Source organism: Morus notabilis, unplaced genomic scaffold (assembly GCF_000414095.1).
Source record: "Morus notabilis unplaced genomic scaffold, ASM41409v2 Scaffold813, whole genome shotgun sequence".
In the NCBI taxonomy this organism is placed as follows: Eukaryota; Viridiplantae; Streptophyta; class Magnoliopsida; order Rosales; family Moraceae; genus Morus; species Morus notabilis.
Genome location: NW_010363924.1, coordinates 228,189 through 249,981, shown reverse-complemented (window position 1 = coordinate 249,981; position 21,793 = coordinate 228,189). Strand labels below are relative to the sequence as shown.

Here is a 21,793-nt window from a genome sequence, read left to right as displayed (position 1 = left end):
ATTACAAAAGGAAAAAACCAAGTAAACAAATAAGTTGTTGAAGTGAAAGGAAGCAAGCAAATAGTTGAAGTAAAAGTACAAGAATCTATAATCTTGTGGATCTTATAGCTATAGATAAATTCTACTACATGTTCCTTTCTTTTATCAACGCCGTCCTTAGAACCTTCGCTATCCATTTACTTGACATTTTCTCACCTGGTTTTCTTTTACATCAAACAATGGAGTCTAATGAATCAAGCCCAAGGACATTATACCGTTATGGTTTATAGTTGAAGCTTAATCACAAGTTGAACCATGAGCAAGGATATGTCAGAGTAAATCTATAATTGCAGTAAATATTCAACCCATCTCATGATCAAGAGTCAAAACATTACTGTGGTTAAAATAGATCAACAAATACTTTGGACCTTGGATAGTCTAAAAAGAGAAGTTCTATTGTGCCGGTAGAAGTTTCAACATGAATACTGAAAGGTAAGATGAAAAAAAAAGGAGAATTTTTATAGTAAGACTAAAAAAAATAAATTACTGATAGTTTTTTACTTTTCAATCATTAAATTTGTATTAAAAATTGTATGTTATGCATAATTTTTTAATTTAATGTGATTTTAACTAGTTTTAACAATCAAAAATTAACTCTATCAGTAGAGAGACCTGCCAGAAAAAGTTTTAAAAAAGAGTTTAACAACACAATAAAAAAATTTAGATGAATATGTGTAAGGAACAATATATTCACAAATTAAAATAGTGAAAACACTTTATAAAGAAATAACAAATTTTGATGAATGGGACCAAAAAAAAAATATCATCTTCAGATTCATGCTACAAATATAGTTTTAGATTTGTCCACGTGAATAAACTATTTTAATATTAATAAAATGTGACATAAATCCAAACTTAAAAAAAAAAAAAGTTGTTACATTGATCTAAAATACTTATTAAGTTGTGACTTGAGACCTTAATTTTCTCCAAAGAAAAGTTTCAACATATCAACACCCACGTAGCAAACCCTAATGGGTCAGGGGGCGTTTGGTAGAGGGATTCGTTCCCTGATTCGAATCATGATTCGTGATTTACTACAGTATTTTCTCTCACAAAAAATACACGTAAATTAAAACTTGTTCGAATCACATAATTTGAATCCTCTAACCAAACAAACCTATTTTTGTTACGAACCTTCTTCCCTTATTTCAATTTTGATTTTTGATTTTATTTTTTATTTTTGGTGGGAGCGCAAAAGAAGATAGCTTAAAATTAGATAGGAACAAGGCTAGTCCCGAATTCCAAGTAATTTGCCTGATTAAGAGGAAGTTTAGTTTATGTATTTAGAATCATGATTCAGAACCATTCTCGTTTTATGTGTATTTTTTATGAGAGAAAATACTGTAACAAATTATGAATTATAATTCAGAATCAGGGATAAATATAAGAAACAAACGTTTTATAATTTTATTGTGCAATCTGTTTCTATGTTGCGGGTATATTGCTTGGAAATTCCTGTCTATCTGTACAATGGAATGCATTGGTTATTAGTTATTACTCTGCTTCGACCGTCAACACTGTCACAATAATAATTCCAGCATAACAACAACCAGGTAAATGACAAGCCACGCATGGACGACGCCCTGTCCTTATACTGTCTGGATTTTTTAGTTTTTTATTTTTTTTCTATTGGGAAGAGAGAATTTAAAAGAAAATTTCTTTTTTTTTCTTCTTGTAAAAATATTAAAATAAAAAAAATGAAAAACCAAAGTTTGAAAGTCAGAGGCTGAGTCAGAAAAGAATTGCGCACTAGCACAGTTCCCTAGCCTTTTTCTTTTAATTTAATTTTTCAAAAATTTGTAACTTTCTTGAAAGAACAAAAAAGAAAAAAAACCGGTGCGGTCAGTACCTCTTCTCTTTCTTTTTTGTTTGTTTGTTTAAGAGGATGTTTGGTAGATGATTTGTTCTCTGATTCGAATCATAATTTATGGTTCGTTATAATATTTTCTCTCATAAAAAATTTATGTAAATTGAAAATAGTTCAAATTATATGGTTTGAATCCTTCAACCAAACGTACTCCATTTATAAAAAATGAATATAAAAGATAGAAAGAATTATAATAATTTTTTTATGTTGTTTAATAAAAGAGAGATAATTGAATTGATGGATGGATGTATAATTATTTAATTACTATATTATTATTTTTATTATTTTTCAATAGTTTTTTTAGAGGATATAAAAGTCTTTTTAAACATAATTGGGATGAATTTCATGAATCCTCCTATGAGTGGAAGGATGTAATTTTGTGGGTCTAAGAAGAGTGCTCATCCCTCTGTCTCTCTATTTCTCCTTCTTATCCTTCCAACTAAATAATGAGATGTTTGATTTAAGTGATTACTTCTCTCTCTATTTCTCTCCATCCATCTATCTTTCTTTCTAACCAAACACACTTTAAATCGGTAACTAAAAGTTCTTACCTTTTCTGATTTCTCCACAGAAACAATTTATGTTCAAGTTGCAGTTTTTATTCTACATCTAACTACTTCAAAAACTCTCTTAATATAATGCGTAGAAATCATTTTACAAGCTAATATGATCTTTTTACGTTCTTCTATAATAACTCAAACTTGTAAAATATGGTCCAAATTTATTTTCTATTTTGGAACCACCAGTCTTATGATTGAAAATTATATTTGGGAGAGGTAGGATAAAAAAAAAAACATCAGTAGTTTTATATTTTCAGCTGTTAAATATGTAATAAAATTATTTGTTTTAAATACTTTTTGAATCTAATATAGATTTTGACTTGATCTGATGGTTAAAAACTGACACACTGATTGGTCTAACCTATCAGAAAAACTCAGGTTATATTTTGATACAAATATGAAGCTGTATTTTTTTAACAAAAGAAGAAAAAAAAAACTGCCTTCTGAGTTTTTATTTTAAGACGCATTTAGAAAACAGGCTATTGAAAAGGCATCTCAATATCTCATAATGGCTAGATGCGGTGAGACTCTTGATTTTAAAACCATTTTTTACTTGAGATTATGACCTAAAATTCAAGTATTCATGTAGCGTTTATCCAACCAAATGAGGTGTTATTAAGAAATGATACGTCATTTTGCTTCCAATACTTCATTTTTATTATTATTTTTTTTTTTTAAAAAAGGGACTACTACAAGTGCTTTTGTTTTTTGGGGGTTATGAAAACTTTATTTTATTTTATTTTTTTTGCTCTGATTGGGTTATGAAAACTTGCTACCAAAACACATATTTCTCTTGTTAAATTACATATAAATGATCACGGGAAAACCTCAACTAAAAGGTCACCAAAAAACCCAATTGTTTAGACTATTAGTCACATGTTATATGTTGTTATACGCATAAAAAACAGCTCAACAAGAAACTTTACAGTCTAGAAAGTAAAATCTCAGTGGTGGGGTGGATTATTCAATATATTCTTGTGCTTGTATCTCTACAGTAAAGTTCCAAAACTTAAGAGAAGGTCAAATATGTACCTCCATGCATAAAGACAACTACCAAATGCCGCTTTAAGCTTTCACCATCTCAGCAGCTAAAAAAAAAAGGGTTTAGTACCGATAAGGGCATGGTTCAAACAATTTTGATTGGTCAATAGAAATTAGAAAATTATTAAACTTATTTTTAGAGTGTATGAGTCTAATATAATTATTAATTAAAGAGTATTAATTAATAGTAAATGATAAAAATTCTTTAAGGGGCATTTGTCTCATTTTTTTCATAAGAATTACTAGTCCAACCACAAAGATTTTCAAGTCATAGACTTAATTTAGTTTTAGGGTTAATTTTAAGAATGATCTATAAACTTTGCACTGAATCTCACTTTAATACCTAACTTTTAAAACGTCTCACACTTAATTCTCAATCTATTAGTTTGTTTTTAGTTTTAGTTTTTTCATCTTTAAAAAAAAAATAAGATATGATATTATGCGACGCCGAAAGAAAATAATATTTAATTGGTATAACACAAAATATGCACGTAATTACGACGAAAAAGTGTAAATAACACTTTGTTAATTGAATTTATTCATTTTTTGTTATGTTTTTAACACCCAACTGATAAAGAGAAATAAAATTAATATAAATTGATAAAACAAAAATTAAGTTTAGAACGTTATAAAAGTCAGAGATTAAAATGATATTTGTTCGCAACATTTAGAGACTATTTATTGGGATTAACCCTTAGTTTTATCCTCTATTTGGTATGCCCTGTCCACATAACCAATCAAATTGATGCATAATTCAAAAACATGTACTTTAAACTCCAGCAACGTTATTTCCACCCAAATAAGAAAAGTATGTTTTCACCACATTCTCTTCATTAAATCAAAAATTGACTATGAATTGACGAGATAATTAAATGACATTAATTGATTCTTGACATCAAATGCAAATATTAATGGTTCTTGACAACAAATACCAATAAGTGATAAAGATCAAATTTTTCCCTGCCAATCACTTTTTAATTACGCTAGATACATCACAATTAACGTTGATTACTAATTCATGACTATGATTTGGTTGAATTTCAACATTAATAGTAAATTGACATGATCATTATGAAGAAAATATGTACATGAGAGAAAAAAAAAAAAAAAAAGAAAAAAAAAGAGGAGGGTCCCAAAATTGAAAGGATTCTAGGAGGAAGCAGTGCCTGCCAAATGGGGGTAAAAATTAAAAGAGGGCTAAGTTTAATAGAAGAAGGGGAATTAGGTGGGGTAGCTTTCATATTGGATGGAATTTAAGAAAGCTTTAAAAGGTAAAGTTCAGTCCCTATCATAACCCCTGCATTCTGCCACCACACCATACATCCCTTCACTTCTATCTCTTTATCTCTTCGTTTCTCTCTTCACCTTTTGCCCCTTTTAAAAAAAAAATAATTTTTAACACTTTACAATATGTTTGGTATGATGATTCGTGTTATAGTTTGAATCATAATTTGTGACTCGTTACAATATTTTTCTCATAAAAAATACACGTAAATCAAAAATGATTCTGAATCATAATTTTAAATTTATGAATCAAACGTCTACTTAATCCTTGAATTTTTTCCAAATTGACAATATACCATAAGAATGTTTAGTTCTGAATGTTGAAAATTATCCCCTAAATTTAATAAAGTATAGCAGAATGCCCCAAATCAATGACGACTATTAAGTATGAATATTGATAGAGCACTCATACATGTTAAGTAAGCTCATTGAAGGATGAATATTGATATATTAGACAATAATAGAGCACATCATTTCACATGTACAAGTATGTTTCCTTTAAGATTTTAACAACTATTCAACTATCATCGACCTCTTAAATTAACTAAAATTAAAAATTAAAAGGACAAGTTATTAATTTACAAGAAAGAGAATATCTACAGTAAGATCTCTTTAAAAAAATCTACCGGTAAAACGTCTTATTTTTTCTATTAAATTAAGTTTTTAATAATTAAATTTATATATATCCGTATTAAAATTTATAATACAAAAAATAATTTAACAGTTAAAATAAAATATTATATCCGCGGTTTTTTTTAAGAGGATCTCACCCTAAAAAAAGCCTTACCAGAAATTGTGAATGCGCGACGACGCAACATGACGACTTTTTTTTCTTGCCAAGGAACAAAAAAGAAAAGAAAAAACCTCTTTTATTACACCACCCACCTTAGCTACCTACTTGCCTTGGCCTTTATTTATTGCTTTTCCCTCTCTTTTCAGTGGCTTATCAGGGATCCAACCACCTCTCCCTCACACTCAACATGCCCCTCATTCTTTCCTCTATTTACCCATTTTGCCATTCTCCGTTACCACGAACGTCCCCTTTTCAATCCACATATAAGAGGAAGTTTAGTAGAGGGATTCAATCCACATATAAGAGGAAGTTTAGTAGAAGGATTCGTTTCTTGATTTGAATTATGATTTATGGTTTGTTACGGTCTTTTCTCTTACTAAAAATTTACGTAAATCAAAAATAATTCGAATCACATGGTTTAAATCCTCCAACTAAACGTAAGTTTAATTTATCTTAATTTATTTATTTTTTCTGATAGAATCCCATATATTCGTTTCTTTGCATGGAATTCATGTGAAATATCATACAAAAAGCAACAAGCTAAAACATGCTTTTGGCGTTTGGTGCTCCTAAAATTGATACATCAAGCAACGAGTTCTGTTAATTAACTAACTAATTGGGCATCTTTACTACAGGGAAATTAAAAGATAATTTTATTTTCGTAACAAGGCTTTTGAGACAATTTTTATATCAACCAACAACTTGCATATGCTTATAAAGCAACCCATGTGCTGCTGCTAGAAATAAACACGAAAATTATAATCTATAGTATAGACCGTGGTCTTAAAAAAGACACAAATGTATTATACAGTTTTGCTCATTCTCAAAAATCGCAACTCATAGCAAAAAAGTTGTTTAGACTGAGTTTTTGCTAGACTTTATTGATTTTTTTTTTGTATTTGCTGACACTGCAATTGAATAATAAAGACCCCTTTCCTTAAAAAAAAAAAAATCCCAACCCATAGAATAAAATTTGATGTTTTTTTTAGCAAATTGGGAAAATTAGAGCTTTTACAAAAAAAATAAAAAAATAAATTGAAGGGTATAATTATAAAGAGTACCAAGTTCCCTTCTTTATATAGCTCCAATATCAATCAAATTGATGATATTTTTCACAATAATTAAAAAGAAAAAGAAAGGTTAATTGATGATCTACAAACCGTTGCCAATGTCGTCTCGGTAAGCACAAACCAGTCAAAGCTCTCGACTTCCACGCAAGGTGGTCCTTTTTCAACGACATTAATTATCCCTTTTTAACTCCCAATGTCACAGCAGTAATTTCGTTGAACCTCAGGGGTGATTCCGAATTCTGTTCCCCACTCGCAATCCAAAAGCCCGGGCTTGAATACCGCCACTTGTGATGTCCACGTCAAAAGCATCTCTGACAGGGTCCACGTATTTACCACGTCGGACGATCATCTCCATAAAGATCACGCCACGTGTTCAATCTCCATTAAATGGAGTCCCAGCTACCTTCCTGGTCCCTCTTGCCGTTAATAAAGCGCTTATAATTTAATTTCTTCAAACCAAACTCTACGCAGACAAAGAGAGGGAGAGGGAGAGAGAGAGAGAGAGAGAGAGAGTGTGTGAGTTAGAGAGAGAAACAGTGAGAGGAGAGCGAAAGAAAAGCTATTTCACTTCGCAGTACGGCGGTTCTACGTATTCCGGGGAGTTTGCCGACGAGCATTCTTGTGGACGGAGCCTAGTTTCCTTTCCCAGGCGCGAAGCTCATTTGCTCTGTAGTCTGCACAGTCAGCTGGAGCTCCGGCGAAGAACAGTACTTCTCCGGCGATACTTTTCCGCTTTGGCATTTTTCCGATTCGAAGAATTGGGAGCTGTCCGAGTTTCTTTTTGTTGCTGGTTTCGAGTTTCGAAAATCTCGAGCTCGAAGTCTTTCCTTTCGGTAGAAGATTTCTAGGGTTTTGCACTTCGCACATTGTATTTCACCTTCCGAAAAAAAGCTGCCGTTTCGGACAGTTTCGGGTGTCTCATTTTGCTTTGGTGGCTGATTTTTTTTTGGTTTATTGTGTACTCTATTTGGTCCGTCTTGTTTTTTTAGCAACTCCGAATCTAGCCGTTGGAGAAAGTTGGCCCTTTTCTACTACTACCTTGTTTTCGCTACCTGTTTTCTTCTATAATTGGAGTTTTTGTCACTGTTTCTTCGAGTTTTATAGCTTTTCTTCTTTCGCTCTTGAAAAAGTTTGGGGCTTGGCTGCGATTTCTTATGGCTTTGCAGTGTTTTTGAGTCTTTTCAACAATGCGAGTGTTTCTGAACATGAAAAGGCTCCTGGGACTATTCACTTTGGTTGTCGTTTTAGCTCCGATTTACGTGAGATCTCTGAACCCGTCCCTGAACGACGACGTTCTGGGGCTGATTGTGTTCAAGGCCGATGTTCAAGATCCGAAGGGAATGCTCGCGTCTTGGAACGAAGACGACAACAGCCCCTGTGGATGGATGGGCGTGAGATGCAACCCCAGATCCAAGAGAGTCACTGAGCTCAACCTCGACGGCTTCTCTCTTTCGGGTCGTTTGGGCAGAGGGCTTCTTCAGCTGCAGTTTCTCAGGAAGCTCTCCTTGGCTAGGAACAGTCTCAATGGAAGCATAAGCTCCAACATAGCACGAATCGACAACCTCCGAGTCCTCGATTTGAGAGACAACAGCTTCTCGGGAGACATACCAGAAGATTTCTTCAGACAATGTGGGTCTCTCAGAGTACTCTCCCTGGCCAAGAACAAGTTTTCCGGGAAAATTCCTGATAGTTTGAGCTCATGCTCGACTATTGCCTCGATTGACTTGTCGTCGAACCGTCTTTCCGGTTCGTTGCCTTCTGGGATTTGGTCCTTAAATGGGATTCGATCGTTGGATTTGTCTGATAATTTCTTGGAGGGTGAAATTCCTAAGGCGATTCAAGGGTTGAACAATCTGAGAACTATTAATCTTGGGAAGAATCGGCTTTCTGGGACGGTTCCTGATGGCATTGGAAGTTGTTTGCTTTTGAGGTTCATTGATCTTGGCGAGAATTCCTTCTCCGGAAGCTTACCAGAGACAATGCAGAAACTTTCACTTTGCAATTATCTAAATCTGCATGGGAATTCGTTCGCTGGTGAAGTTCCTCAGTGGATTGGAGAAATGAAGAACCTTGAGACCTTAGACCTTTCGGCTAATAAGTTTTCAGGTCAAGTTCCAAGCTCCCTAGGAAATCTTCAATCTCTAAAGGTGTTGAATTTTTATGCCAATGGTCTAACGGGAAGCTTGCCAAAGTCTCTAGCTTCTTGCACAAATCTTCTGACGTTGGATTTCAGTCAGAATTTGATGACAGGTGATCTTCCTTTGTGGATTTTCAACTCGGGTTTACAGGAAGTTTCACTTTCAAGGGGAAAACAAGGTGGAAGAATGGATATTCCTATGAAGTCATCTGCGGAGAATGGGCTTCAGAATCTTCAAGTCCTGGATTTGTCCCACAATTCATTTTCAGGTGAAATTTCATCAAACATTGGGATTTTGAGCAGTTTGAAGTTCTTGAATTTGTCTAGGAACTCTCTTGTGGGTCCTATTCCCGTGACTTTTGAAGATTTGAAGTTGGTGGTTAATCTTGATTTGAGTCGGAATCAGCTAAATGGAAGCATCCCTGAAGAAATTGGAGGGGCTGTTTCTTTGAAGGAACTTAGACTAGAGGAAAACAAGCTTGAAGGCAAAATCCCAACTTCAATTGAGAATTGTTCATCATTAACAACTTTGTAAGTTGTCTATCCACTACTTTATGTTTTGTTGTCTTGAACAACTATTATTTTGTATCAAATTTCCACCAACTGCAATTTGACAGGCCGTTTTCCGTTTGCGGAAGCGTAAAGATATGGCTGTATATGTTTGTCCCTTTTCTTTTGTTAATTTTTCAATCTCACTAAACTGCAGACTTATCTGCCGTTGATGCCTGATAGTCTTTATATCGGCCTTGGTCAATATCTTTCAATTTTCATTATTTATGGGGGGGTTTGTTTAGATATTTCGTTCTGGTTGAACTTTGCAGGGTACTATCACTGAACAAACTGAGTGGCCCAATACCTGCAGCAATAGCTAAACTTGTCAACCTGCAAAATGTGGACTTGTCTTTTAATAACCTCACTGGGGGCTTACGAAAGCAGTTGGCCAATCTTCCCAATCTCATATCCTTCAACATTTCTCACAACAACCTCCAGGGTGAACTACCTGCTGGCGGCTTTTTCAACACCATCTCTCCCTACTCTGTGTCTGGAAACCCGTCTCTTTGTGGTTCTGCAGTCAATAAGTCTTGTCCTGCAGTCCTTCCCAAACCAATTGTTCTCAATCCCAACTCGTCTTCTGATGCCACTCCAGGTTCATTACCTTCAAATGTTGGCCATAAAAGAATCATCCTCAGCATTTCTGCGCTCATTGCTATTGGTGCAGCTGCTGTCATAGTCATAGGTGTAATTGCTATTACTGTGCTTAACCTCCATGTCCGGACATTCGCATCTCGATCAGCAGCTGCCCTCACCTTCTCTGGAGGGGATGACTTCAGCCATTCTCCCACTACAGACACCAATTCTGGAAAGCTTGTGATGTTTTCGGGCGACCCTGATTTCAGCACAGGTGCACATGCTCTGCTCAACAAGGATTGCGAGCTTGGCCGTGGGGGGTTTGGAGCAGTGTATAGAACAGTTCTTCGAGATGGCAATCCTGTTGCAATCAAGAAGCTCACTGTTTCAAGTCTTGTCAAGTCCCAAGGAGAATTCGAAAGGGAAGTTAAGAAATTGGGCAAAGTCAGGCACCAAAATCTCGTAGCGCTTGAAGGTTACTATTGGACGCCATCATTGCAGCTCCTCATATATGAATTCGTCACCGGTGGTAGCTTGCATAAGCATCTCCATGAAGGATCAGGTGGAAACTTCCTCTCGTGGAATGAGAGGTTCAATATAATTCTTGGGACTGCAAAAAGCTTGGCTTACTTGCACCAGCATAACATTATCCACTACAACATAAAATCGAGCAATGTCCTAATTGACAGTTCAGGTGAACCCAAAGTGGGCGACTACGGCCTAGCGAGGTTGTTGCCAATGCTGGACCGTTATGTTTTGAGCAGCAAGATTCAAAGTGCACTCGGCTACATGGCACCAGAGTTTGCTTGCAAAACGGTGAAGATAACTGAAAAATGCGATGTCTATGGATTTGGGGTTTTGGTTTTGGAGGTGGTCACTGGAAAAATGCCTGTTGAGTACATGGAAGACGACGTCGTGGTGCTCTGCGACATGGTTAGAGGGGCGTTAGAAGAGGGCAGGGTTGAGGAATGTGTTGATGCAAGGCTGCATGGAAAATTCCCTGCTGAAGAGGCAATTCCCGCAATGAAATTAGGCTTGATCTGCACATCACAAGTGCCCTCAAATCGACCAGACATGGGGGAGGTTGTTAACATACTAGAGCTGATCAGATGCCCTTCAGAAGATCAAGAGGAGTTGGGATCAAATTAGATAATCGCATCGACGGTTGAGAGAAGGGATTTACAATCAGGTTATCCGGCGAAGAAGAATCCGGTTTTGTTCATTAGATTAGAGAAGAGAAATCCTACAAATTTTCCTTTTTTCAATTCTTGTGTTCTCTTGTTTATTTTATGTTCATGCTGTGTTTTCTTCTCTGTATTACGATTAGGCCACCGGATTCCCCTTCACCAGGTTCCATTTTGTGTCCCTGTTGGATTTAATTTGCTACTAATCTTTTGTACTCTACTAATTTCTATCCTGCTTATGTTATTCTATAAACCGATTCTACTGCAAACAGAGTGCAATCCCTCATAACCACAGAAAGTTTCGGGCATATGTAACAATTTTGGTTTATTTGGTTGCATTAAAAAAAAAAAAAAATCGGTTGATTTGGGCATAAAGTACTATCTTGTTTCGATCATATCTTGCGGACAAGGGTGTGATTTACACGAGGAAGATTAGCTTTATGGTTGTAAAATGGCAAATATTATGTTACAATTATCTGCCAAAAATTCTGCGAGATAAAGAAGATGGGGGGTGGGGGTGGTGTTCCAGCAAATGGTGAAGGCAATAAAATAAGGATTTGCAAGTCAAAAGTGGCTCGAGAGCCAGTGCAGACCCTGAGAATCTTTGCCCCCACTTTGAAGCAAATAGTCTATGAAACTTTGAGTAAAATAATGAAAAGTGATAAGTTGAATACCAAAAGTGATTCCTCCGATCATTTGTCTTTTGAGTTTTAAGTCTTTGTAGGTTTTTTTTTTTTTTTTTTTTTTTTTTTTTTTTTTTTTTTTGTGGAGGTTGCATAATGAGTGGAGCATGGTTCTTTCTTTGTCCATGAAAATGGATTTTCATTTTTTCCATGTGTATCGTGAAACTAATGAATGTGTCGATAAGCTTACTAATCTTGGAATCATTAATTGTAATAGGATGTTGTTGTCTTATTATCCTAATTTTTTTAGAGATTACATAGATTTACTATTTTACAGATTTACTTGATTTTGAGATTGTTGTAGCTTTGTTACTCTTTTTTGTTCTTTAATAATATGAGCCTTATTTGAGGCTGTATTTTTTTTTTATTTAAAAAATAATGATATTTTGATTCTTGAAGGCATGGAAATAGAATATTGCACACTGATTCTGTCGGAATAGAAGCACCCTTTGTTTAATATTTTGCCACCGTCTCTATGTTCCAATTCTCGAGTTTTTTAATGCCCCCTTTCTTTGATTGCAGTGACTGCATAGGGTTCTTGTCAAAAAATTGCTTAACAAATGTTTCTAACTCCAAAGAAATGAAGAGGCCTGACCATACTTTCACACCTTTTCACTCGTACTAATGTGTTGTTAATCATTATCTTTTGAATTCCAATACCTTTATTGGATTGTGACAAATAGGCATGCACCAATATTGTTATTCTTTCATAATTAGAAGGGATTACTAGTGTTATCACGCTCAATGGGCTCAGTTTTCAATTATGTCATCACACACTCAATCCGGCACAATATATTAGCTGAATAGAGGTCTTAAATTGAGGTTGTGGAATATGGAACCTAGACGCGTCTTAGGAGGATGAACCAATTTAACAGTTGAAGATGATTTCCATGGCCATGGCCATGTGCATAGATTGAGAGCAGTTAGGTTGTCCTCAATGTAGCCAGGCACTGGTTAAAACACTTTTGTTTGCGGCCCAAGAATGCCTAATAGTATCCTATCATTTTTTTTTTTTTTTTTTAAAAAGCAAGTCTAATAGTAGGTTGTTAACATTGTTATCATCAACTAGCACATGGATCTTTCATAAAATAAAGTTTCTTTTGGGCAAAGTAGAATATCTGAACCCGTTTGGTCACTTGATTGACAGAAGGGAAAAATACCTACTTTTGTGATTGATTATAGCTGTGTTAGAATAGAACATCCATGTCATACCATTGTCTGGTCTATTTGTCTCGTATTTACCTCTTTCTTGGTTAAGCATCAATTTAGCTTCAGAAACTACAAAAAGGCCTTAAAAAATGAGAATGTATATATGGTGAAAAGATCAGATAAGCCATATTTCTGAGAACTGCAGAAATGATATATAAAGACAGATTAAGATAAGCTGAATACATTATTATTTTATAAAATAAGCAAAAGAAAGAGTAGAAAAAACTGTAAGTAGCACCAAACACAAAGAATTCTTGGCAAAAAAATATTAACAATAACAATAAAACATAAAGAATTTTGATCTGCCCTCTTTTCCTTTTGGTATTGAGTTATTATCAGTATTATTAATATTTATTTTTTATAGGGACAAAATGATACACACTAGAACTTTGATGACACGCAATAGAGCAGTTGAATCTTATGGTGTCGGATTGGTGGGTGGGGGAAGGCCATGGCAATGCACAGTGCACCCCTTTTAACAAATTGCCCCCACTTGATTTGGCAATGATTATGATCAAACAAATTTAGTTGGCATTTTAAAGCTTTTTGGCATCTTTATTCCAAGGATAACGCAAAAAAGTTGGGCTTTCCAACGTGGAAAACCAGTATATCTCGCAGTGGAACCTGCGGCTAAACCTCAAAAGATGCTTTAAAAGGTTTAATTGATTTCTCAAGCTTTTCTTTCTATAAGCAACTTTAACTGTTGTAGAACATTTGTAAACCTTAATTTTGATCCGAGTTATTATTATTTGTTCGGAGCAATAAAAAACAAATTATATAATGACAAATAATAAGTTGCAAAATAAAAATACAACAAATAAGATGCACATTTTCGCTTATAGTATAGCATATTCCGTAGCTTCTAATAGCAAAAAAATAAATAAAATCTCCTCTTTGATAATAATAAAAGACACCAACTGAAATGGTTGAAGTGTCATGTTCACTTCTGCTAGAAACTCATTTCAACTCCAGGATGACTACAATAAATCTCTAACCACTCTAAATTCTAATTTGAAGATTTCCAAAAGTTTGTCCTTGAAGGGAAAAAAAAAACTATATTTTGTAGGAAAAAAAAAACTATATTTTGTAGGAAAAAAAACGCAAACTAAAAATTAGCCTGTAAATTTCAAATGGAAGAAAAAGAAAGGAAAAGTATACTAGTTCTACAGACCAAAATTGTTTTCTGATACTATGATTCTAACATGAATTGACAAGCACGCGTATGAAATAACGAAAACTCCTCTTTCATTTCCATTCTGAAAACTTTTTCCTAATTTACCTATAAATTTTCTTGTTATTTGGTTTACCAGAGAACCCCTCTTATTTGGGAGGCAACATGAGAGGTTTCATCTTAATCATCCCAACCGCTTTCCCATCCATTTCTATCAGAAGACCTCGAAGCAATGCCATTCGTCGATGCATTCCTGTTTCGACGAGACTTTGGAGACCTAACTGCCTTCATTTCATCCCAATCATCATCCCAGCCTTGATCCCAACGCTCTGCTGTTTCCACATGGTCAACTGAGGGTGATTCGGGACGCCCCATCTCAAGTTCTTGATATGGGACTCCATCAACATTCCGTCCCTTTTTCCCTGCCATACAACAAGCACACATCCCTCCAAAGATCAGAACACTCAAAATCAACATGTAGGCCCCATTTTGCGGCGTCGCATAGTCAGCATAGTAAGGGAAACCCTTAAAGAAGCTGATGTCAGGTTTAGGTGATTCCAAGTGAATTATACACTCCCCATTTCCAGCATTTAGTACTACTGATGAACTTCTTCCATCTGAGACATTGACCTGAAACACGCATAGGAATTTCACCGATCAAAAGCTGAAGTTAGACCTCGACCAAGTCCTTCTGAGTAGAATGTGATCTCAATTAAAGTAAATATTGGGTTCCTATCATCCTTCCACACATTATGCCACTTGAAGTATCTTTAACCATTGTTTACTTCTTTGCAAAAGATCATATAAGTCTTCATTAAAAAAAAAAAGGATCTCATATAAAAAGTATTAACCGTGGAACAAAACCTTTTTGATTTGATGTTTAGACATTTCTATCTTCTGCGATGTGTTATTGTTTGTCGTAACATTCACTTCAAGATAACTCTCTCCATCATTTTGGACAAGAAGAAACAACTCCTCGTTGGCTGCAAACAAAGAGAAAAGAAATGTTGAGAAATGGTTTGACATGCCCAGAAAGCGATAAAAGAGGAAACAAGATCAGATGATAGAACTCATTTCAGGGCTTGAAAATACTTACCGTTTAGAAACAACGAGTTACACAACAAGATAAGATTTAAAATGCCAAAATAACACATTTCTCTATCAATTTGGGATGAACTTGGTTCATATAGAACTATAACTACAGTACATATTTCTAATTCATAATTAACTGTCTGCTAAGCCACGGAAGAAAAGATAATTCACAGTTCACGCAAAATATTGCAATTATTTTCTGTTTAATTGTCAACCGAAAATAAGCTGTGAACTTCTGTTATCTCGAGAAGAAAATTAACACTCATTGTCCCAACCAACAATCTCCGAGAGAGAAGTTAGCGCATGATTTCTGAAACACCCAAAAAGAAGGCTGAATAATTTGACATTATGGAATCAAATTATAGCACAAGTCCGTGAAGTTTGCAGTACAAAAGTAAGCATCGGTTGAAAGAGAAAAGACCATAACCAACCTAAGCCAATGATAGCAATTATAGACAATGAAGTTGGGTACTAGAGATTATGAACCACAGATTCCACAAAATATATGAAATTACTAAGAAGATTCTAAAATTGGAAACAAACTGCATTTTCAACCTCAATGTTTCCTGAACCTCCACCAAATATTTCTGCTATCAAATCAACGATGAATCAGGAACCATTTTCTCAAATTACTAGAGGGAGCATGACAAGGACAAGTTCACTTTGTTTCTTAGTCATTACGGGTAATATATATATATATATATATTTGGTGCAGTTACTAACTAAATCAGTGATCACAGTGCTTATCACTCCCGCAAGTAATTGCTCGATGCTGAGTCACGTAACTCATTAGTCTTTAAATGACATAAGATGTGGTAATCATATGTCTTAATAGATTAAAAAAAGGAGCAAAACAACAAAAATCTTAACAAAGAAGTCTAAAACACAACGAAGAACAATCCCTTAAAGTGAAAAATCAACTCTTGGACATTGAACGTTGAAAGGAAGAAAAAAGAAAAATGGAACAAAAAAAAAAGAGAACAGGTATTTTGACCATCAAGAGTGAGAAGGTGTTTCCATTAATCCTAGACTAGTTCTTTCAATCACAATTCAAAAAGTTCCTGTAGAAACATACCAAAGAAAAAAAAAAAAAAGAACCAAATTATGCATAAAACCAAACATACACTACATATTACATGGAACTAAAAACACCATATCATTAGACTCAATACCATTTGATGAGGAAATTAAGCAGGCAGAGATATTAATCTGAGATTTATAATGGCAAGTCTTTAATGAGCTCTTGCACCTCCCAAAGCTCAGGCCATCAGTAGGTGGGTCCGGCGCAGAAGCAGCTGGGCCCGGAGCAGGAGAAGGAGAAATCTAAATCACAAAAGAGAAAACACCAACATCCAATTATACCAAAAAAAGCAATTCAAATCTCAAAAGGCCAAAACTTTTCTTCAAAAAAAAAAAAATCACCTGCTGAGAAAGCTTGTTCTTATTTGGGCCAGGAACTACCGCAAGCTTCCGAAACTTGGCGAGCAAAGACGCATCGCAATCACGGGCAACCATCAAAAACATCAGAATCAACGAAAACCCAATTTGATTCCGATCCATTGTTCTCGTTTTTTTTTTCCTTCTCTATTAATAAAGTTGTCTACTTGGTATTGGGATCATACTATGGTTATGAAGGAAATGAAACGAAACCGAACAAAAAGAAAGCGTTGAATCAACGGCTAATCCGATGCCCAAGACAATGCCATTTCATTCCAATGCAGCGTCAAAGTCAATGGGATTGGAATGTAGAATCTGTCTCTACGTCTCCGTCTTTTTCTTCCTCTTCATCTTCTTCTTCTTCGTAAGTTCCGCTTGGGCCTCGGAAATATTTCTAAATTATATTTTCACCCCTCAACTCTTTGTGATATTCTTAATGGCCCATTCTCCTTTTCGTTTTCCAATTTTACTGCAGCTATACGACACCGTTTTAAGAAGTCTAAAAATTTCTTTTTCTTTAATAAAATAAACATTTCTTTTTATGTTTTTTTTTTAAATAAATAAGAACATCAAATCGTCGATTCGAGTTTTCAATTTGAGTTAAGATGTGACTTTATGTGAGATTTTTTAACTGTAGTAAAAGAGTTAGATGTGAATTTTTATGAAAACTTTTTACTGTAGTGAAACTGAAACTGAAAACTTAAATCGGTGAAATGAACAAAATTTTAGTATTTTAATTAATTATAGTTAGTAATTTCATCACTCTTTTTTTTTAAATAGTTATTTCCTCACTCTAAAGTTCTTTCCTTTTTTTTTTTTTGAAATGAATAACAATAAAAACATCTAAAAAATTACTTAGAGCCGTTTTTTTGGAGAAAATTTCTTTAGTATTCTATTAATTATAATCAGTATTGTTTGAGAAAATTATAATTAGAATCATTTTGAGTAAATAATTAGTATTTTCTTGGAATCATTTTGAGTGAATAATTAGTATTTTTGTTGAAAGATTAATTAAAGCATTTTCTAATAATAATAATAATAATAATAATAATAATAATAAAGCGTTGTCTATTTGGTCTATCTAAGTCAAACAATTTCACGAAAACCCCTCGGAAAATTGAGAATCTAAATTTAGTACCTCCCTGCACTATCTTCTCTTTCTTTTCCCACAAAAAGAATGGGAGTTCTAAACCCTAATTCCACTCCCACAAACCCATTACAAACTTCAAAGCTCCATTTTCCCAATTCAGCAAGCCCCTAAATCATGCACGATTTCCTCAATTAGGTCCTATCCTTTTTCAATTTTCAATTTTGATCCCAAAATGTCGTCGGAGGACATGGGTCTGGTCCCCTCGCAGAACGGGCTGAACTCGCACCTGGTCTTCCAAGACGATACCTTGCGGTTCAACTGCGGCGCACCGGCTCAGCGCCGAGTCGGCGGCGGCGGGGGCGGCGGCGACTCGGGCCCGAAGACCAGGGATCTCAGCGGCTTCATCGACGAGCGATTCTTCGCGCCTCAGGGCGCGGAATTTCGCCGGAGTATTTACGGCGATTCTCAGGACCGGAGGGACCCACCGGAGGCGAGGAACTGGAACGGCAACGGCGCGGCGGCGACGCCAAGCGTCGACGGATCGGACGATGACGAGGACGACGATGAAGATGACGTCGACGACGATGATGACGACGTCGATGAAGGACTGGTGGGTGGGGATGACGACGGCAAGGGCAATAACGGTAATAATGCCGGTAATGGCGAGGACAAAATGGGAAATGGGAAAGCCAAGCACCAGAATCAGAATCAGAGCCAGCACCATTCCCCTTTTGGTAAGAAATTCTCTAAAAAGAAGCAATTTTGAAGATTTTTTTTTTTAAGGAAACTTTGAAGATTTTTTGTTTGATTGTAAGTGAGTTTATATTTATTTATTTTGATTTATAAGTGGGTTTATATTAGGTGTGAATATGATGATAGGATCAAGTAGAGATGTAATAGTGAAAGAGAGTGGCATTGTGCAGCAAACGGTTAGTGGCAATGCGAAGGCTAGTCGGAGCGAAAATCATCATCATCGCCATCATCATCATCATCCTCCTCCTCATCATCATGATGAGCAAGGGAGGCTCGGGAATTATCAGAATGCGGTCACCGTGGCGGAAACCGACAGTGACGGCTATTATTCGCAGTATTTTCAAGGGCCAGAGGGCTCTGCTGCAGGGCAAAAGGATTTGGCCGGGGAAAATGGATGTGGTTTCAGTGGGAGAAAAGATGTTTCGTACTCGAACGAGTCGGGAGAGTCATTGAGGATGATTCTTTCGGATCCTGTAACGTAAGTTTGCTTGATAAAACGTGGTAGTGTTGTGTGGGAAATTAGCAAACAAGATGCAAAATTTGCGTTTCTTTAACTCTGAGTTTGATTTATGTGAGTTTGATTTATGTGTAACATTATGGAAATTTAGAGGAGCTCTTATGGATGACGCAATGATATTACCTTGTGGGCATTCTTTTGGAGGTGGGGGAATACGGCATGTTATTAGAATGGTGAGCTCCTGGGAAACCATTTTGTTTATCTGGGACTTGATAGATTTTGTTTGTCTGGGACTTGATAGATTTTGTTTGAGTTGCTTGCTGTTTGAGTGTTATTTGATATCTGTATGTTGCTAATTTTGGTTTGATGAGATGTTTTTATTTTTTTTATTGAGTTTTTCTGGTTGTGGTTATTAACCTGAAGTTTCATTTTTTTTTTTTTTTTTTTTCTCACAATTCCCTTTCAGAAAGCTTGCTACACTTGTTCTCAGTCAATTTCAGAAGACTCAATCGCTCCAAATCTCTGTAAGTAGTTATCCTTTTTAATTGAGATGATTGTAATGCACTCTTAATTGTTCAATATATGGTTTATGAATCCTTTGGCGTAATTGCACAAGGATGCCTGTGAATGTCTCTGAGATTGTGGCCTATGGAATGATACTGATGTTTTCAGACAACAGGTCTTTTTGTTGAGGGGACTTGGTTTGTAAAATTTCCCCTTGGATGTGGATGCCATAACATAGAATTTTGAGCGCTTAAAAGAAAATGGATAAGCCAAGTGTTGGAGTAGGGTCGCCAAAGTTCAAGGCAGAGTTTTAAACATCTCTTTCAAAAGTCCTAGCAGCAAAAAATAAATAGATAAATAAATAAAAATAAAATCCTTTCAGCAGCTGGCAAAGATCAATTTAAATGAAAGATTTTGTGATCACTCTTAAGAATATTGACAATTAACATGCAAATGCAAGAATTAAGGTCAAAGCCAAATTAAATCGTTATGTGGTCATTGAACTCATTCTCATTAAGTTTTTTAAAATTTGCAGCTCTTAGAGCTGCTGTGCAGGCATTTCGACGGGAAGAAGAGTTGCAATTTCATCGCTCTTCCAAGAGGAGGAGGGAAAGATTTGATCAGGTATGTCATTTTGGTGTTTGAAATTAGCTATTCCCAAAAATGGGAAGATAATAACAGAGGCATGCTAAACTTCAAAAAGAAAAAAGTTTCAGATCAGAATTAGCAGCATACAAGGAGTCAGGATATGTTCATTCTTGTGCCTTCAACTGGTCTAGTGCCTTTGTTAACGTTCCTTTTAAAAATTTTTCCTTTACTCTCTTGTAGGACAAGGGTGTTTGTGGCGACTCAAATCTGATGGAGTTACCAAGAAGCAGAGGTGTTCAGTTTCCGTTTGCTGTGACAGACCGAGTCATCATAAAGGTTGGGCTAGCTCCAGGCTTGGTCTATAATTCTTGTTCAATAGCTTGTTATAACTGATCATTGGAGTTAAAATGGTTCCAGGGGAACAAGAGGACGCCGCCGCGCTTTGTTGGGCGTGAGGCTGTTGTAACAACACAATGCTTAAATGGATGGTTAGTCATTTACAGTTCTCAGTTAATTGTGCTGGTTTGTAGATTGAAAAATTTTGATCAGAGCTGCTGCTCTACCTCAACCATTTATATTTGATTATCCATCTTATTTTTTCACTTGAAAGTCTGGTTGCTATTTTTAATCCTAGAGTAGAAACTATAAACTGCAGACCAAGAAGCGATCTTTGGGACTTTCTCACTGGTTTACACTCGACAATACTTTTTCTTGTCTTAAAAAATAGAGGTTATATAACCCCCAAGGGGTAGCTTAAGTGGCTCGGGACCTCACCTTCCAAGTGGGAGGTCTTGGGTTCGATTCCCCTTGGGGTACCTCCCTCTGTTTGTCCCGGTGAGTTCGGATAGGAGGGTCTACATACACCCTTAATCCCTAGTCAGGTGCTCGCAGGGGCCTGGATACCCTAGGTTATAAAAAAAAAAAAAAAAGTCATATAGTCGAGTTGCAACAAAAAGAGAACTCAAGCTCGCATTTTTGCATTGTTAACATATATGCATAGGCATTATCATATAATACAGATTGTTTTTACTAATGATACAAACTGCATATACAGGTATGTGGTAAAGACATTGGATAATGCTGAGAGTGTCAAATTACAGTATCGATCACTAGCAAAGGTACCAGATGACCCCTTATCAAAACCGATGTCGAGCAAGATGGCGCCTAACTGGCTCTAGGGAGCTCTGCAGCTTACAAACGTGATAAAGATTTGGGGCTTTCGTCCTCTGCTGCAAGCATGCCACGTTTAAGTTGCTTTTCTACTAACTGTATTCCTAATAGGTTCTTATTCTTAGTGTTGCATTTCTTACAACGCAAACACGGTGATGAAGTACAGGGCCTTGTAAATTATAGAAGCCTTGCCATAGCTGCTTTGTGGAAACCTAGAATGAGAGTTAGGTAGGAACAAAGTCTGTAATCTATGATTATATCCGAGCAGCATTGTATTTTGAGTATAGCTCGTGTAAAAAATTCAAATATATTACGTATTCATTTTTGGTGGAGCAGCTGGTGATGTTTATGAATCTTCTTTTTCCGGCTATACCACCTACTAAGACCAAAAGTTGGTGTATGGCACAAATGCAACGAGGGGAAAAACTAAAAATATTTATTTATGCCACTCTATTCAAAAATAAACAATCACTGTTTAACTAATAAAGAAAAAATAAAAATTTATGATGGTGTTCAATTATTTAAAACGACATAAA

General features: G+C 35.6%; 3 protein-coding genes across 4 annotated transcripts; 2 read left to right on the top strand and 1 right to left on the bottom strand.

Moving 5' to 3' along the window:
- Positions 1-7,140: 7,140 nt before the first annotated feature.
- On the top strand, positions 7,141-11,467 carry LOC21394514 (probable LRR receptor-like serine/threonine-protein kinase IRK). Its single transcript, XM_010105352.2, has 2 exons — positions 7,141-9,322; positions 9,613-11,467. Exons 1-2 carry the CDS (start codon positions 7,842-7,844, stop codon positions 11,066-11,068), a joined length of 2,937 nt encoding a protein of 978 aa, XP_010103654.1. The 5' UTR covers positions 7,141-7,841; the 3' UTR covers positions 11,069-11,467.
- Positions 11,468-14,090: 2,623 nt separating this feature from the next.
- Positions 14,091-16,975, bottom strand: LOC21394513. The gene is made up of 4 exons (XM_010105351.2): positions 16,681-16,975; positions 16,431-16,581; positions 15,031-15,149; positions 14,091-14,796 (listed from the first exon to the last, which is right to left on the bottom strand). The coding sequence occupies exons 1-4, from the start codon at positions 16,816-16,818 to the stop codon at positions 14,347-14,349; spliced, it is 858 nt and encodes a 285-aa protein (XP_010103653.1). The 5' UTR covers positions 16,819-16,975; the 3' UTR covers positions 14,091-14,346.
- An 836-nt stretch (positions 16,976-17,811) lies between these two features.
- Positions 17,812-21,640, top strand: LOC21394512 (U-box domain-containing protein 62). Of its 2 annotated transcripts, none has more exons than XM_024170262.1 (8): positions 17,812-18,519; positions 18,665-19,016; positions 19,147-19,228; positions 19,462-19,519; positions 20,035-20,123; positions 20,328-20,423; positions 20,505-20,575; positions 21,142-21,640. In XM_024170262.1, the coding sequence occupies exons 1-8, from the start codon at positions 18,018-18,020 to the stop codon at positions 21,263-21,265; spliced, it is 1,374 nt and encodes a 457-aa protein (XP_024026030.1). In that variant the 5' UTR covers positions 17,812-18,017; the 3' UTR covers positions 21,266-21,640. The 2 variants fall into 2 exon arrangements, with proteins under 2 accessions (XP_024026030.1, XP_010103652.1); XM_010105350.2 differs by having other exon boundaries at positions 18,647-19,016.
- Positions 21,641-21,793: the final 153 nt, after the last annotated feature.

Coding starts and splice junctions, on each gene's coding strand:
- LOC21394514 (XM_010105352.2), top strand. CDS start 7,842: ATGCGAGTGTTTCTGAACATGAAAAGGCTCCTGGGACTATTCACTTTG. Junction 9,323..9,612: donor TGTTCATCATTAACAACTTT/GTAAGTTGTCTA, acceptor TGAACTTTGCAG/GGTACTATCACTGAACAAAC.
- LOC21394513 (XM_010105351.2), bottom strand. CDS start 16,818: ATGGATCGGAATCAAATTGGGTTTTCGTTGATTCTGATGTTTTTGATG. Junction 16,582..16,680: donor AGAACAAGCTTTCTCAGCAG/GTGATTTTTTTT, acceptor TTTGTGATTTAG/ATTTCTCCTTCTCCTGCTCC. Junction 14,797..15,030: donor CTAAACATCAAATCAAAAAG/GTTTTGTTCCAC, acceptor TGCGTGTTTCAG/GTCAATGTCTCAGATGGAAG.
- LOC21394512 (XM_010105350.2), top strand. CDS start 18,018: ATGTCGTCGGAGGACATGGGTCTGGTCCCCTCGCAGAACGGGCTGAAC. Junction 19,520..20,034: donor CTCAATCGCTCCAAATCTCT/GTAAGTAGTTAT, acceptor TAAAATTTGCAG/CTCTTAGAGCTGCTGTGCAG. Junction 20,124..20,327: donor GGAGGGAAAGATTTGATCAG/GTATGTCATTTT, acceptor ACTCTCTTGTAG/GACAAGGGTGTTTGTGGCGA.